The sequence below is a fragment of the Corylus avellana genome, chromosome ca8 (genome assembly GCF_901000735.1).
Source record: "Corylus avellana chromosome ca8, CavTom2PMs-1.0".
In the NCBI taxonomy this organism is placed as follows: Eukaryota; Viridiplantae; Streptophyta; class Magnoliopsida; order Fagales; family Betulaceae; genus Corylus; species Corylus avellana.
This window is the reverse complement of record NC_081548.1, coordinates 24,096,362-24,115,261: the sequence shown is the minus strand read 5'-3', so window position 1 is coordinate 24,115,261 and position 18,900 is coordinate 24,096,362. Positions and strand designations below refer to the sequence as shown.

Sequence of the window (18,900 nt, the reverse complement as noted above, 5' to 3'; positions counted from 1 at the left end):
TAACCGCTTTTTTATATAATATATTTTTATAATTATAATTATAATAATATTTATACATATAACATAATCAATCGATCATTAATAATAATTAAATCAAATTTTTGTTTTAGATAATTAAATCACAATTTGAGTATTAATATATTATCACTATAATTTATATGATTATATCACATGATCAATTGATCATTAAATTATTTGATTATATAATAACAAATTATACAAATATACTCATAAGTCATAAGTATGCAAGTTCATACTAATACAACAATGAACAATTAAGTATCTAGAGACTTAATTCCAATGTATGTTATCAACTTCTAAGTCCATATATGTTATAAATTATAATTATACATTACACATATATGCAATTATGCATATTGAATAATATAAATGTATAAGATCAATACTTAATCATATGATTCAATGACAATTCAAATATTTTATTCAAGACTTCAAGTGAATCATATTATTAATGTACAATGATGATATGATTCGTATAATATCAAATTAAGTAATTGACATTGGATTAAACAATGATCAATGTGTTACTTATAAACACAATTTAAGTATTAATGTATTATCATTATAATTTTAGTAATTTATATATTATCACTATAATTGATATGATTATATCACATGATGAATTGATCATTAAATCATATGATTATATAATAACAAATAATACATATATAATATGACATAACTCATAAGTCATAAGTCTACAAGTTAATCATATGATTCATATTATTCACGTACAATGATAATCACAATTGAATTAAACAATGTGTTTGATTCAAGCATTATTATTTATTAGATACTTTACACTTAGAAAACATATATCACATTATCTTAGATTCTTAGATCTAAGATAGTTTTATTATATTAATATGAATTGTGATTTGTGAGATAATATGACCATATAATTTAAGTATGAGTGTAGGACTATTAGATCATTAGGAATTTAGGACTTAGGAGTTTGAGCATTACCATAATACCAAATGAGAGGATTGATGAAGTTTTAATGTTTTATTAGTATCATTTAATGTTTTATTTGAACTTTTTTTATATTTTTTTTATATGTTGTGTTCAACTTTATATATATATATATGTTGTGACAGTTGTGTTGAACTTTTTTTATATGTTGTGTTGATTTTTTTTTTTTTTTTTTTGTTCTAAGTTAACCGATTATGATTTAATATTTAAGGAATTTTTTTAAAAAAAAAGTACAAGTAAATGTAAATTTGGGATCAAATATTTTTAATTTTTCAATATGGGCTCTTTTATAGCAATTGGGCCAAAAAAAAAAATGATGGTAAAAAAATCTACATTGATTTTTTTAAAATTTTTTATTTTAAAAGAAGAAAAAAGATTAAAAAAAAAAAGCCCCAAAAGCCTAATTTTTTAAAAGCTGTTAGTGGAGTGACCCATTTTATCTCATCAACTAACCTTATTTACTACTTTTTTAAAAAAATTATTAGCAACTAATTTTTTTATTAACAAATTTTTATGCAACATGACTTTTTAAAACTTATTTTATTTAATTTAGCTAATTATATTTTAAAAGTTTTTGGAAATCTTATTGTGCAAAGTTTTCAAAAAAGGAAAAAAAGGGTAAGAGAAACAATAAAAAATAAATTGACAAAAAAAGAAAAAAAAACAATAAAAATAAAATTGTTTTCTTAAAAAGTGTTGCTACATTTATTCTTTTTGTTTTTTTGCTCTTCCAATCAAATATCTATTTTGCAATTTTTTTTTTGCTAATTCAATGTAAGAGTTTTTACAAATTTGATTAACATTTTAGATAAAAGTAGTTTTTTCATCTTTTATTGTAAATGCTCTTAATACAAACTGATTAACATTTTAATGTTGCTCTTAATAGGCTCTAAATGACGTGTCAATAGTTGCACGCATTATGAACCATAAAAACTCGCTCTCTTGTGAGCTCTCTCTTTTTCTCCTTTTGGTGAGACTTTTCTAAAAGACTTTGTCTTTCTTTTTCGCCCTGTTTTCAAAGGTTTCGTTCCTATCTTCTACTACTTTGCCGGCTCTGTTTACTTGGGTTTCTTATTATGGCTGGCAATCCAATTTCACAAGATGCGCTTCAATTGCTTATTGAGGAAACAACAGCCCTTGGATGGGATAATTCGGAACAACTTGAAGTTATTGAAGAAGCTCCTCCGAATCAAGAAGCGCTTGCTATACCGGGTACATTGCTCACGTTGAAGCCAAATCATTCTCAATTGGTTAGGTCTACTCTAGTCTCTAGCTTCAACTTGGAGTTTTGCTGCACCTTAGGCTGTGGAAGTTATGACTCCAAATCTATTTCTCTTTGCTATTCCACAAATGATTCACATGGAACGTATTCTCGAGTAAGGGCCATGAAATATAAGAGGTTCTCTTCTTCTACTTTATCCTTGGTCCCTTGTTTTAGCCATTAATGAAATTGTGCTCTCTTTTTGTCCATTTTGGGTGCAAGTTTATGGTCTTCCTAGCAAAATATGACCACTTGTAATGCTATTATGATTGGTAAGGCTCTTGGCTCTTTACTGGAGGTCAAAAATTGTTCCACTTTGGGTCTTATTTGTAGGCAGCATTTACGGATTAATGTTGATCTCAATACTACTCAACCTCTGATACCAGGCTTTCATATTCCTCGTTCTGAAAAAGCATCATTATGGGTTAGTTTTAAATATGAAAGGCCAACTGATTATTGCACTCTTTGTGGTCTTATTGAGGAGATCAATCTGTGAATATTGCTTTGAAGTTTGCATCTACATCCTTTTATAGGAGTATCTTACAAGTTATTTAGTAATGAGATTATTACATAATTACGAGAATATAACTTAATAATGAAAATTTTGTAATATCTTATTGTATAATATTTTTTTAAAATAATATAGAGGATACAAAATATGATAATAACGTTGAAAATATTATGAGGATCCTATAATTTAGATCAATATAAAGTGCATTTTATGAGACAAAAAATAATAATAATAATAATAATAATAAGTATAGCCGCCTAAGGATATATGAACTTGGGTCCAAGGCCCATGATCCGAAGGCCCCGTCGTAGTTTTCATTATTTTATTTTACTTCCGACGGCTTTATGGACCAGGTACCAACTTTGGCATTGTCGCTCCAACTCCAAGAGACCCTTCCACTCTAAGTTTTTTTTTTTTTTATATATATATATACTTCGTCTTTTTGAATAGCTCCAAAGCCCAAAGGTAGGAATTTTTCTCTTTTTGGTTAAACTCAACTTCGTTTGATATTTCTTTAAATTGGGATTGATTTTTTTTGTTTTTTTTTTTTTAATTTACACATGCAATTTTAATATGATTAATTATTTCTTCTTAAAATCCCATATTTTAAGAATAAATTTTATTTTTAATAGATTGAATTAAAAGATTTCCTTCAACCCAAGATTCATTAATTTACACAGATCTAGACCAGATACTAGATAGAATCATAGAATAGAACATCGCAAAGCTCATGAAAAAAATCCCTCACAAAAAGAATAATGGAAAAGAAGTGAAGAAGACACGCAATGACAAAATCATCACTTTGTACAACCTTAATAATATTGGCGCTCTTTCAATTAGCTGGTTGATGGAAACTGAATATCTATATTAACAACGATGCAATCGCTCATTAATTAATTAGTTCGATTAAATGTTTTCCTATTTTCCTTTCAGCCACTATAGATTTGAAATCACAGTGTTCCTTTAAATTACACATTAACACTAGCTAGGTAATTGATACAAACATATATAGGATATTAAGTTACATGGCCGCTTATAAAAGGAAACTTAAATTATTAAATAGTAGACATGCCTCCTAAATCCACCTAAAATCGGTGGAATAGGATAAAGAGAACTCATTTTATGACTAAAATTTAATGTTTTTGTATTTAATGGTATCAATAATGACATATGATAAATATGTCGGTAGATTATTAAAAAAAAAATTGAATAATTTAACCATATTTGCATTGCTATACTGATTACTTATAGGTAGCTAGGTAGCAAATTAATCCAAAAGTTGTTATAATAACATTCATGATTCATTTATGCAAGAAATGTAGACGCCCATCATGGCAAAAAACTTAAAAAAGAATTCTCAACTTAAATGATTACTTGTTTGTTGGATGATAATCAAAATGTTTGATTATATAATTTTTGGCCACTTAAAGTTGGCTTGTTAATTAATCAATACTCAAGTGCTTAGGGTCTGTTTGAGAAGTAGGGATGGGCAAAAACTCATCCAACCCGCAAACTTGCCCCGATCCCCTCGGATTTAGTTGTTTTTATGCGGAAACGGGTTGGATTTCTTCCAACCTTTACGGGGCGGGGAGGGTTTCTGGTAGAGAAAATTTTGGGCAACAGGTACGCGGCCCACCCCACTTTAACCTAAACCTAATAACCCAAAATATTTCCCCCCCTCAATTCTCTCACGCCTCCATCTTCCTCAATTCTCTCAGATTCTCACGCCTCCCTCTCACGTCTCCCAGACTTGTTCAGTTCTATCACGAGTCATGCCTTCCTCTCCTTCAGCCTCATTCTGTGCCGCTCCCTGTGGACGGAGCTCCGATCACAAGGTTTGTTTCTTTCATTCTCTCTCTTTTGTTCTCTCTCTCTCTCTCTCTCCCTCTCCTGCTGAGGCTTCCACCGAATCAACCTCTCTCTCTCTCTCACAACAGGATGACAAACTTTGATTTAGGTTTTTAACTTTTTTTTTTTTTTTCTTTTTTGGATTAACACGATTCACAGTATAACAAAACCAAACATATATAAATACCTGAACCCACAAAACCCACCTTGTTCTCACCTGCCTTTCATACTCGATACCTGGCTGATAAAATCAAATGTAACTGTGTGACGGGTTACAATTTTCAAACCTGTATGGTGCGGGGCGGGTGCTAGAAATGGGCAATACTTGGCCCACCCCGACCCGTGCCCAATCCTATTGAGAAGCTTAAAAATGCGTTTAATACTATATATATATATATATATATATATATATATATAAAGGGTAAAGAAAAAGAAAAAAAAAACCGTTTGATAAAAAAAAAATTGAAAGCACTTTTAAGAGTTTTAAAAGCCTAAAAATAGTTAAAACAAACTTTTGACAAAAGCTTAAAAATATATATTTTTTTTTCAAAAAAATACATTTTAACTTAAAAACTTTATTTTTCAAACATAATTTTAAACATACTCTTAATAACAAAGTAAAGCAAATCCCGAAGTACAAAAAAGGTCTGTGTTTTAACATTCATCTACATATATCCATGAATAGGAGATGGCGACCATCATGCCAATTACAGTATCCTTCAAATTTCATTACTGTTTTGTACAAATTTCATCACATATTTGCACCACAAATTGATGTAAAAGCAACGAAAAAGAAGAAGAAGAAGAAAAAGAAAAAAAGGGTAAAAATCTGAGAAATCTAAGTCGATTTACTGGCTGTGACCATGGTATCTAATTGGAGAGGTCTAGGTGGAGCCATGGTTCTTCTCTTCCACAGATTAATTTCTTTTCTTGGCTGCAAAGGCACTTCTCCTCCACCTACCATCATGGGAGCGGAGAAAGGAATTATGAAATCCTCTTCTTCTTCATCATCACTCTCTCCTCTCTCTTCATCCGAATAATAGTTCCTGTGATCCCGGTGTATCGGTGCAATCTCAGCCATCCAATCAAAATCAGCCAACGAGTGATCACGTCCGCTCGCGAACCGGTTCATCTGACTCAAACAAGGCGCTCTATCAGGAACCACAGGCTTATTATTATAATCAACAGAAGCATCAGATTTCCTTCCCGGTTTTGCACCGGCGCCAAAGATTCTCCTAATCGCCGACGCATGCTTCTTTAGCTCGCGGGGAGGAGAAGAACCCTTCGTCTTCGTCGTCACTTTTTTCGGCGGCAACGGCGCCGGTGCAGTGCGCTTAGCTTTCTTGATCATCTCTTTCTTGTGCTTTATTTGGCCCATGCATGAGACTTTGGGCGAGGTGGGTTCTTGAGAATCAAACCCCCCGTTCTTGGTCTTCCGTCGAGCTTCATCAGGAATCATTGATATGATCATGGGACCGGAGAATCCTCTCCCGGCATGATTTCTGAGCTTGTTTAGGTGAATCTCCGATCTCCTGTCCCTGCTTGGGCTGAAGGAAGGGTTTTGGAAGGATACCGCCACCGCAGAGGCGGCTCTTGGTAGAAACTTCAAGATCTTGTTCTTGGGTTTGGCTTGTTTCTCCATTGTACAAAAAAGAGCAAAAGAAGATAAAGTTCAGTTTCTTCCTCCTCAACGAACAATTCTATATATTTGCGAGAAAACAAAGTGCTGCTTTAATAAGGGTGGGTCAGTACTGATGGTTGAGGTTTGACCTTGTCAAAAGAGAGAGAAAGAGACGGTCAAAGAAGATGGTGGGACTGAGCAACCCTTCTGTTTTCCACCTTAATTTAATAATACAGCTTGCGGTGGATGCATGTTTACGCTTCTTATGTTTACGCTTCTTGCACACAAAAAACATACACAGTCAGCGTTTTAATCCACGTACTACACATCGAAAAATATCGGCTTCGCTATTAAATTATTTTATTTTATTTTTGTTTGGTGAGGGAGTAATTAATTAACGGCTATAAATTTAACATGACATGCTACCCTTTGGTTCTATCTTCAGTTTATGACTTTTTAAGATTGACCTAATCATTACATACCTCATTCGTATCTTTTGCTGATATATATAATTTGGCAAACGGCTTTCGGACGTAGTTTCATGAAATTTAAAGCGTGGGAAATTACTTTTCAGTTCATGTGGTCAAAAACCAACCAAGACTCGTAAAATGTCAACTAGGGCTTCAGCCTTCAATCCAAACTCGTTCCAACCGTTAAAATTAACTTATTCCGGATACTAATTTTTATATTTTTATATATTAATTTAATTTTAATCTTGATATATTTTTCATTCATGTTTATGTTTAGGCTTCTTATCTTAATATATTTCTCATTTATATTTTAGTCAAATCCGATAAAAATTTCGATTCATGGCATTACTCATTTACTAAACTAAATTACCCAAAAATAAAAAAAAAAAACAAATCTTATTCCCAACTTAAAAAAAAAAACTCAATCGGTGTATAACGTTTAGAAAATAACATAAAACTCATTTAAACTTATCTTATATTCAATTATATTGTGTCACATCAGTTTATAAAATTTTTTCTATAAAATTTATTTATGAGCCTAACGTTCCATCATTTGATAAGAATGGTTTTTGAACCTGGACTTCGAGTACAAGTTTCTTCTAATTTTGGAGGCTTGTGTGCCAATTTCACACTACGACCATGTTTTTCTACACACAAATTAATGTGCGAAGAAAAAATATCTATTATATGTAGCCAGCGGGTGCAAGATGACAAAAATATGATGTGTGAAAGGCATCTGATGTCTAGACTTAAGTTGCTTGTTTCGATCTTTGACTCGATTGCTCCATATAAGATAAGGACAAACAAAAATTTACCAATTGAGTGGGGGTGATTTTTTTCTTCTTCTTCTTAATTTAGCTTATAAAAATTGTTATATGTTTTTTAAATATTAAAAAATAAGTATTTTTTTATATATTAAATAATATATTACAGTTTTATAAATTGAATTAAAAAAAAAAAAAAAATTATGTCCCACAAGAGAATCAATCATGTAAACCATTTCTCTTGTGATTTCATACACCGATAATCATCTCATCTCGTGCGTTGTATTTGGAAAATTAGTAGTTGTACGAGATTAGTCCAATCACCGTCGGTAAATGTTCAAAACGTGACAAATTAGGAATGGTCAATATTTTGAATTTGTGATAATATTAATCAATAATCGGGTACGGCTGTATTTGTCTTACCTAATGACGATTATAATAAATTTTGGATTGCTACATTTTTCGATAAAGTCAAACAAATCATGCAGCGTACAATGTGATTGAAGTCAGCATGAAAATTCTACCCAAAAACGTTTAAGCACACAAGATTAAGATTAATTGGGCTTTTAATGCCCGCAGCCACACAGAGAGAGAGAGAGAGAGAGAGAGAGAGAGAGGAACCTTCACGATTCACGTAAGACAATAAAAGGAATTTGGTATTTGATTAATGTATTGGTTACAAAGTTATTAATAAAAATATAGAGTTTAATAAACTTTTTAAAAATAGCTATTGATTTTATTTTTTATTATTAATAAAATATGTTTCAAGAGCAAATTGGCAATGCAACATTATTGAAATAAGATAAAAATAAAATAAAATGTAATTTCTAGCATTTTTCTGCCTCCAAATGTATTTAGATTGGCATTTGGGACTAATGAACTTTATCGTTTTCTTAAATTGGACGTATATTTTCAAATGCCATTTGAAAATACATAATGCATTTTCTTCACACATTAGACTATTAGAGAAGGATACCAAGGTGAGTTTTGTTTGAATTTTTTTTCCTTCTCTTTTCATACCAAAAAAATTAAAAATCAAACAAAAAGCCAAAACACTCAAAACTTGTTTCACGAATTCGGTCAAAGCGATTTGATCCTTTTTAAAATTAACACATGCGTTGTGGGAGCTTGTGTATATGCATGAATCTCATTTGATTGATATTAATATTTGATATGGGAAATGAACATTTATGAAGAACATGGGAAACTTCCGAATTTATAATGTGGGGGCACGAGTCTCCAACCTTCAACCGAAGAAGAAAGTGAAACCAGTTTTTTTTTCTTCTTTTCTTTTAATAGGGAACAAAATTTTCTTCAATCCAACACATAGGTTGGGTACCCTAATAAATATCATTCGCAACTCGCAAGGACTCAATCAAAACCTTGACCTTTATTTTGGATGACGGTAGGAAGTGCTACTTGACCAATATATCAGCGGCCTTTAAGAAGCAACTTCAGGGTATGTAATATATATATATCATTCAAAAACAAAAAATGATGAAAGTGGCCACGAGTTGTGTTATTACCCTACACAATAATTGATGAATAATATAGAATTGAAAAAAAAAAAGAGTCGAAACACAGATTTAACGTGGTTTGACAATTTGCCTACGTCCACATAAAGGTGACTGTATTTTTACTGTTAATGACTTAGGGTTACATCATACATATATATATATGAAAAATCATAAATCCTACTTGTACGGATGTATTAAGGAAATCTCCAAAATACTCCCGCTCCGTGAACGTTGCTATCGCGACATTCACTCCACTCCTATCTACTTGGCCTTCTACTGGTATTAATATGAGCCACAAGTTCTAACAAGTTGATATCAAATTTTGTAGAGACAATTTTCAACATAAATAATTTCAGGAAATTAAAATGAGTTGAAGAATATTATTTTTTAACATTTTTTACAAGTTGGTAGATAACTATTAACAATATAATAAAAGTCTCTCAATTTCGTTTTTTAATAACAGTATGAAAACATTGACAAATTCACACTTTTTTTTTTTCATTAAAAAATCCTAAAGATTCTTTCAAATTTGGTAGAGGGTTTTTATTATTATTATTTTATTTTATTGCAAATATATATATAAATGAGCGCATGGAGCTTACTAGTTACTGCCGAAGTGGCAAGTGCTCATACTGCTTACCTTGACGTGTTTTTGTTTCTTTGCCTCTCAAGTAAAAGTGTGCTGTATTTGACATTATCAATTTTCTTGCAAGAACCGATTTATTTGTGTATATTGGAATGAAAAATACGGTATTAAAGCATTTCGGCATATAATTGTGGATTATCCATTATATATACATATATAGGTATATATAAAATCCATCACACTGCTTTACTACTTGTTACAAATACAATATGTGCTAAGAAAACAAAATGCAAAAATAAATGGTGGAGATTCATTTTAGTGAGAAAAAAAAAAAAAAAAAACTAATTGATGTTCTCTTATAATCCTGCACAATCTTGCATTTCTTTTAATTATTTCACTATATGAAAGCTAAATAAAAATGAAGTACTTGTGCTACCATAAATTCAGAGTTGGCCATGCACATATGGCATTGGCAAAGATCCTATAATTTTTTTTTTGTTTAAAGATCCTATCAATTTAAGCGAAATAGAAATAAATAAATTTACCGTTAAGATTTTATTTTACCGATCTAATAATATTATGTTATATTGTTTTTAAATGATGTTTTAACATATTCACAACGCGGCATTTTATACATGGTTAAATTTATAAAATAAAATATTAAGGGTAAAGTCCATTTAATCCTCTCAAACTATCATTTCAATGACAATTGAATCGGATCCTTATAGGGATAATTTCGTCATTTTGTTATCATTGGAGGGATATTGTCATTGTTTTGGTAGTTTGTGGGAGTAAATTGTCACAATTAATAGTTTGTAGAGTAGATTGTCATTGAGATGGTAATTTGAGGAGGTTAAGTGGACTTTACCCAAATATTAACTATAAAATAACTCATCAATTTTAGTAAATTAAAGAAATTTGAGGAAGAAGAAAATTAAACCTCTACAGCTAAAATAATAAAAGGGGAGGATCTTATTCCATCCAATCCATGCCAAACACAACTTTACGGTAAACCAAATAAACAGCTCCCGCTAAATTCCCAACGAGGTAATCTGGTTCTGCAGGTCTGGGTGAAACCCTAGCTTCATCTTTTGGTAGACGCCATTCTCTCTGCCCCAAGGTATGCCAATTTCAGTTCTTGTTTTGAATTAAACGTATTTATTCTCCATTAATTTGAAAAAATTCGAAGAAAAACCCTCGCTTTAGCTTCTGGAATCTAATTCGTCACATTTCCATGAAATTGTTGGTGGGATTGTGCCAACTAAGCTAGATTTGGTCATTGTTAGTCGTAAATTTGTAGGTTTTGGATAGTCTTCAACCTAAATGCTTCAAATTTTGTCGTATTTTGATGAAAGCGGTTCATTGCCCATTGATCTTATATGCATTTTTTGGTTTGCGCAGAATTTATTTTTTGTTTTCCTTCTTTGAATAGTTTGTTGATGAGTTGCTTTTGCAATGAGGGTCATATTGTGCTCCTTGGACATACTTTGATATGAAAATATGGTGTTGAGGAAGAGAATCAGTGATGGTTCTCTCCTTTGATTTGCAGGGCTTTATTCTCCGTGCTCGAGTCCTGAAGCTTTACAGGCAGGCGCTAAGGACTGCTCGGAGAGCTCCTGCTCATGCTAAAGGTGAAATTTTGCACTTGGAAAAATTTATCTGTTTAAATAATTACAATAATATTTCTAGAGAAAATTACTCAGGAGTGTAGATTTCAGTTAGTTGCTAATGTAGTCTGACAAGTCTCTTTGCCAAATCTCGTATGCTGTTCTACAAACTTTACTTGGCCTTGCTCTTTGCTTGACTTTCAGCTGTGACTTTTCCTCTAGCCAGACCCTGGAAAGATTTGCATCAATTAGTTTCATTGATCGAGAGCTGTTCACAATGAAAACTATTTCTATCAACTTCTGGATATGTTTAGTTTGAATTCATTGTGTTATGCAACTGTTCCCTTCTTAAAAACTTTCTGTCAAAGAAGTTTATAGTGGATTTGGTAGGCTGAAATTTTGGGTTGCAGACTTCTGTGGTCTAGCTAGGAACAAATAGATCAGTTCTTCCTTTTCTTTTCTTTTTTTTTTTAAGAACAAACAGATCAGTTCTTCATAGTTTAGTGGTTCAAGTCACTTTAAAAACCATCTTGTTATCTCGAATGGTCGCTCGTTTGGTTTAATACCATGAGGTCGGCTGCTCGAGTCTCCTCAATTATGTTCTTTTGGACGTGGTAGTGTATATAATATGGGGTTTACCTGACAGGATGGGTTCCAAGGGGCCCTGCTTTGAAGGGTTCATTGTCATTTTTTTAAAAAAATGTTATTAGGAACTCTGTTTTGATGAAAGAATCATTTCCCTGGATTACTGAACATCTCATAATTCTAACTGATATCCATTTAAAAGGAAAAAACAAAAAAGAACTTCTACTGAGATTTTCATGAATTACATTCTCCAATTTATTAATTGGTCTGCTTGCTCGTAAATCATATGTTTATCAAGACTTTTTCAGTTGATTCAACTTCTTAGTTCTTGAGTTCATGAAATATTCTTTTTGATCTCGTTTTCTCATGTTTACTGCGTGATATGCAATGGATTTTACAGCTGAATTGAGACAGACGATTAGACAGGAGATGGAGAATAACCGGAACTGCAATGACAAGCTAAAGATTCGTTTCTTGATTAGTGAAGGATTAGAGAGATTGAAAGGTCTGGATGAGATGCTTGATATGCAAGGTCGCTGTTAGTGTTAAACTGCATTTGGTCTCTTTTGGATGTCTTTCCTCTTTTAAACTTCTTTAGATTTTATGCTTCACAAATCCCATCAACCATCTTCAATTATCACCAATTCCCATATGCTTCTTTGATTCCCCTGCCTTGCTCAGCTGCTGGATAATCTTCTCATAAAGCGGCAGAATTGGTTTTAAGCATTTCTACCATTGATCTCCAAGAGGTTCTCATTAGGCTCAGCCGAGAACCACATTAGTCAATTTTGAATCAATAAAACATTGCCCCTACTGTCTTGTTGTTGTATTCCCTGCCCCAGAAGAAAAAAAAGAAGAGAAAGATACATTTGTACTGAGAAAGCTATTTTTTGCACAGACATGCCGCAGTTATTTATTACTTTTGAAATCCAAAGGAATTATCTATCACAACGTAAAAATTTCAGAGACCAATTTTTGCAAATTTTTTTTTCTAAATTATATCCGAAAATTTGTGACCAAGAAGTACAAGGAAATCAAAATTGTCCCACATACAATGTCAAAAACATGATTACAAGCATTGCAAAAACAATTACATCATAATCTGCGACCAAAAAGAAGAAAAATCGAGAGAGCTCAATGACCACCTAATGGGGCTCATAGGTGCAAAAAATTAATAGCTAGTTCTACAAAGGGCGGGAAGCAAATCCCCTCTCCACCATCTTCTCCACTAACTCCTCGTGCTTCTTTAACTGCCCTGCTTTTCTTAGTTGCTGCAGAACCATCTCATAATCATGAGAACTAGGTTTTAAGCATTTCTCTTCAATCATCTCCCTGAAAAACTTGTAGGCATTGTTCCAATGCCCCATCCCACAATACATCGAGATCAAAACCCGGTACGTATTCACATTAGGCTCCATCTCATCCTCATCCATCTCCTTCTTCAGCTTGAGAACCATATCGGTTGATTTCGAGTCAGCAAACATCCGCATCAATATATTGTAGGTGACGGTGTTAGGCCTACAGTTCAGCTCCTTCATCTTAGCATACATTCGGTGAGCACCATTCACATCCCGTATCTTCAAAATGCACCTAAATATCAAATTAAACGTAGACGCGTTCGCACTACACCCTTTCTTAACCATCGAATTAAGTACCTTAATTGCCTCATCAAGATTGTCATCCCGACAATGAGTCTCTATAAGAAAATTATGTGTGATCGTGTCACCAGGGCATCCAAGCCTCTTCATCTGATTATACACCTGCAAGACCTTCTCAGTTCGCCCGGCTTTCACATGAACCCGCATTAGGTTATTAAAAGTGATCGAATTGGGGTCACAGCCCGAGTCGAGCATTTCCGCAAACACGTCGTGGGCACGCGTGATTTGCCTGCCCCTACACAACGCGTCGATCACGATACTGTAAGTGTACACATTGGGCTTAATCCCAGCTATCTTCATCTCCCTAAACACCCTCTCGGCCTCCGAAGTATTACCCGCCCGAAACCACCCGTGAACCAAGCTCGTGTACACAACCACATCGGGCTCAAACCTATCCTTCAAGCTATCAAAGAATGACTGAGCCTCACTTGCCCTTCTTTTCCTGCACAAAATACCAATCACAATCGAGAACGCAATTTTATCGGGCTTACAACCATAGTCTTCCATGCGATTAAACGCGTGCACCGCCTCTGCGGCCAGACCGGCCCGCACGTACCGGCGGACGAGAATCGAGAAGGTCTCGACGGTGATTTCCACGTTCCGAGCCTTCATCGAATCGATCACGTGCCAGGCCAAGTCGAACTGGCGGACCTTCCCGGCGAGATCGACCATCTCGTTGTAGTGCTCGGGGGTGAGCTGGGCCGGGACGTCGTGGGCCGTTGCCCAGTTGAAGAACGCTAGGGCCTGGAGAAAGGGTATGCCATGGCGGACACCACCGCATCTCTCGATGACGCGACGCACGATGGAGGGGCTGATGGAATGTACGGTGGAGATCTGGGAGAAGTCGTGGGAGAGGCTGGGGATGGTGTAGTTAGGATTTGGCGCGGTGTAGTTAGGGTTTGGGTTTTTGCGGTGGTGGTCTTTGATTATGGAGTGTAGTTTTTCGGCGATTAGGGTTTCTTCATAGGTTAGTTTAGCGGTAGGAGCAGTTTTGGAATTATTGCCTGTATCGTCATCATCCTCTTGAAGATGTTGGGCTTCTGAAGAAAATGAATAACTCTGGATTATGAGCACGCGCTCTGAGAGAGTGTGGAGTAACCGTAGCTTTGATTTGATAAGGGCCATTGGATAGCTAATAGCTTCGTTTAGATAGTTCGTTTCTGAGTCTTCCTCAGGTTACAAACAGAAGGCTGCGAGAGAGATGAGTGGGAGGGAACAGGGAAGGGAGGGAAGGAAGGTCAGAAAGGAGTAATATTCGTTTGAAAAACCGACGTCGTTTAGTCCCATTGCAAATTTCTTTTTTCCTTTTAAGGTTATGGGCGGATCATAATATTGATTGGGCTTGTTAAATTTTCGTAACTAGACCTGCCGTTATGTTCATATAAACCTAATCGGGCCCTTGTTGGGCTCACAAGATTTTTAAAGTGTAACTAAGCATTTGGTAAATTTGAATAGAAAAAAATAATAATAGAAAAATAAAAAGCATTTGGTAAAATTGTAATTCAACCTTTAAAATAGTACTTTTTTAAAACGCACTCATTACTCATGGTTTGAAAATGCACTCCTAAACAAGACATTTTTAGATTTATTTTAAAATATACTTTTAACCTACGAAATCACAAACCAAACATAATCTCAAAGGTTAAGAAAAAAAATCTATTAGAAAGAAATATCAATAATATTTGACTAGGGATTACATATGGTTAAATCATTTAGCTAGCTGATTTTGCAGGCTAAAACATTTGGTTGATCATAAACCGTGGATTGTTGGATATACTTGAGCACAATTGCCTGAATAATGACCTGCTTTGTACCAGCTAATTGGAGCGTATTTTATACAACACGTATATACACAAATCCAAAATTAGACTGACCGTCATTTGTTGACAGACGAATTCGAGCCCTTATGAGGGAGGATTTTGATAAGATTTACTTGTCTTCTTACAACTCTAAGTGTGAGATTCACAGGTAAATTTCATCAAGAATCATTTTACACTTGAACAATAACCAGAGATTCCGATCCCACAAATCTCCTTTTAGCCTAAAGACAACTCAAATTCCACTTAAAAATGTAATTGAATAAATTCTCAGTGCATGACTCTCTCCATATTTCCTGTTAAGAATATTATGTTAGAGTTATTTACTTTCTTAAGTATTATTAGTCTACTAAGTTTACCTTTCCTTAGTCTACTAGGTTTGCCTTTTCTTAATCTATTAGGTTACTTGCCTCTCTATATATAGAGGTCTTTGTATTCATTATCAACACAATTATAATAGAATAAATGTAATTCTATATACTTCCGCTCTCTCTCTTCTCTCTTCCTTCTGTTTCTAATATATTATCCAATATATTTAACATTTCGAATCAGGAATCTATCCCATACTCTATGTGCTACATTCTTCCAAAAATCGCTTTAAGGAAGCCAGCTACATTACAACGCACGCAATAATTATTTTTTAAATATAATTTTCAAATCCTATTGTATATGTGCATCATGATTACGTGGCCTTTTCCGATATGAATTGGGTTTCCATATTAGATTTCCTGCTCCTAAATAGAAGAGTAATTGAAGTACAGGAAGGTTAATTGAAAACCCTTTGAATAGTTGTATATAATTCAACAATATATTCTACAGAGATCTGCTTCTCTTTGTGCACACATCCACCGTTCGATATGGTCTCTACCAGAGAATCAAGCCTAAAGCAATTGACGGATTTAATGCCACTGCAGCCATGGAAGACACCATCCCCACCGTTCAACGAAAATCGTCGGAATGGGCAGTATATTAAGCTTAAGGAGCCGCTGGTTACTGAGGCCGGAAGTGAGGTATTCTGGCAACCCAAGAGATTGCAGAAAGAAGCCAATGGATTGGATATTGAAATCCCATATGATGGAGTCTTTGAGTTTTTTGACAAGAGTGTGATCAAAACTATCAGACGGTGGATTGACAAGCTGCGTTAATTGAGAGATATATATGGCTTAATTGCCAAGGTTTTGATACATACAATATTAGTTTTAGAACATTATTTTTTCTTCAATGTGAATTGCATGAAAGGAAGGAACAATAATAATTATTTATTTTTCCAATAAATTCTTTTTGTAATTTCGCCCCTCGTATCAAAAGTTATGATCCGCCATTGATTATTTTACACCTATTTATTTTCCCTAATGTTTGTATTATTTGATGGGTGTAATTTTTTTTTTTTTTTTTACTTGATTATTCCAAAGAGGAGAATGCCATGACATGCGTAAAGTCCTATACAGACGAATAGATTTCTCTTGAAGAATCTTTCGTGTAAATCGACTCTCAAGGTTTGGAATTGGATTCCCACATCCAAATCCCAATTTTCACAAAAACAATGTTAAGAAATTGTGCCTTATTAATTATTAGGACAGAAATAAAGAGTTAAAATTGCAGAAAAGGCAGTGCATTTGTTTTGCTTTTGCGGGTGGGTTGAACAGAAGGCCATATCAAGTCGCTTCTTTTCTCCTCTTTAGGTCCTTCGTTTGCAATAATTTCTGTCCCGTTATTGTGATAAGCATATCATTTTGAACATCACATCTTGTAATAAAATTATTCTTGTGGCTTTCAACCTCTTTGCCAATAATTTGTAGTATTTCTTATGCGTCCACACAGAATATTATATAAAAAAAAAGCTTATGTGTACATGTCAATAATATAGATACATTCATACTTAATTCATGTGAGACATACATTATTATATGCCAGGCTTCTTGGTGGTCTTAATTGACAGGACTTTATGGCATTCTCATGTGCCAATTTTGTAGACACTTCACCATTATTTACTAAGTACCAAGAAATATATACTTCATGGCATTTAATCATACTTCCAGGCATTAAATTATTGCCAAAGAACATTCAGTTTGTAGTGACATTACATATAATCTAACAGCTTCTTTCAAACTTAAGGCAGAATGCGAAAGACCAATTTGAGTTTAAAGATAAGATCGCGAAATCACCCTAAAGGATATGACTTTGTGAAAGGTCCATGAGTTGATCATGAAACGCAACCGAATAACTTGTAGTAAGTCCCGAAGAAGATGATGACGTACAAATGACAATGAATCTTAATATGTTTAGTCCATTCAGGAAAAACGTATGATCGTAGTATACATGAGTAGCAGAGGAAAGAAAAGGCATCCATATCCCGTAACAGCCATTGCAACCAAAGAAACTCTCATATCATATTGAAAATAATATATGAATCATATGCTCAAAGAACATATGTTTAATAGACCGGGTGATAAGAATTGAAAGAAAACTTTCTCCGTAAAAAATGTATGTACTAGTTAATAATACCTATTTATTTAGACTCGAATGACATAAAGTTTTACCAGAAATAAACCTCATTTTTTTATTGAGAAATGTTATAGGTATCGAATTTTTTAGCAAGAGATGGATACTAAGATGATATGGAACTTATTCATTGATACATTTATTAATTGTTTTGATCATTTACAATGAATAAACTCAACATCATCTTGGTATCAATTTTTTCATAAAACATTTAATATTCTTAGCATTTTTATTTTGTTGAACCTCTTCTTTTTAGTAGTTCGATTGGCCCCATTCAATCCTTTTAACCTGTCATTTCTTGTATTAATCAATGTCTCTGATAGATATTGGGCTTCGTCCACCTAACCCAAAAAGGTCATAAAGCCCAACAGGCCGACCTTATTCTCTATGTTCCACAGTTCTATTCATTCGCCCAAGTCCCAACATCAAAACTGACCAAGAAGAGAGATGGCAATGAAGATACAAAAATGGCTAAGCGTATCGATGCCTCTGAAGCTTTTGATCCGACACGACGGCGTTTTCTTCCAGCGTCTCCTGCACAACGGCCCTGACACCGTGGAAGAGCTCTTGGACCGTCACTTGGTGAAGAAAGAGAAGCCCCTTGACGACAACGAGGCCGAGTTGGAGAATCGGCGCCGACTCACCAACACTCGGCGCGAGGCGCTTAGTCTCTACCGGGACATCCTCCGGGCGACCCGGTTCTTTGCGTGGCCCGATTCGCGGGGCGTCCTCTGGCGAGACGTCCTGAGAGAGAACGCCCGGAAGGAGTTCGAGGAGGCCCGGTTGGAGACCGACCCGGAAATCGTGACCCGATTGCTCATCGGCGGGCGTGATGCTGTGCAGTCAGCTCTCGATAAGCTCGTGGAGAAGCAGAGGCAGCAGATTGAGAGGGATCGTGGCGGTGGGGATCGACGATGATTGCTGATTCTGATTCTGATCTTCATCTGTAATTGAAATTTTTGGTTTGTTTTTGATTTCGTTGTTGGAGGGATGAAGAATTGAATCGAATTGTTTACATGTAAGTTGTCCATATGAATTCTATGATCTATTGTTCTTGAATTGGGAAAGGCTTTAATTACATATGATTTTGGATTTCGAATCGGATTCAGGTTTTGTAGGTTCATATCCACAAAAAACAATTCTGTAATAAAAGTAGAATT

At 34.2% G+C, this 18,900-nt stretch overlaps 3 protein-coding genes across 3 annotated transcripts; 1 reads left to right on the top strand and 2 right to left on the bottom strand.

Moving 5' to 3' along the window:
• Positions 1-5,261: 5,261 nt before the first annotated feature.
• Positions 5,262-6,296, bottom strand: LOC132189777 (uncharacterized protein At1g76070). The gene has a single exon (XM_059604565.1). The coding sequence runs from the start codon at positions 6,253-6,255 to the stop codon at positions 5,452-5,454; it is 804 nt and encodes a 267-aa protein (XP_059460548.1). The 5' UTR covers positions 6,256-6,296; the 3' UTR covers positions 5,262-5,451.
• Positions 6,297-12,787: 6,491 nt separating this feature from the next.
• Positions 12,788-14,660, bottom strand: LOC132189770 (pentatricopeptide repeat-containing protein At1g20300, mitochondrial). The gene has a single exon (XM_059604556.1). It carries the CDS (start codon positions 14,544-14,546, stop codon positions 12,948-12,950), a length of 1,599 nt encoding a protein of 532 aa, XP_059460539.1. The 5' UTR covers positions 14,547-14,660; the 3' UTR covers positions 12,788-12,947.
• Positions 14,661-18,152: 3,492 nt separating this feature from the next.
• On the top strand, positions 18,153-18,823 carry LOC132189778 (uncharacterized). Its single transcript, XM_059604566.1, has one exon. It carries the CDS (start codon positions 18,188-18,190, stop codon positions 18,656-18,658), a length of 471 nt encoding a protein of 156 aa, XP_059460549.1. The 5' UTR covers positions 18,153-18,187; the 3' UTR covers positions 18,659-18,823.
• Positions 18,824-18,900: the final 77 nt, after the last annotated feature.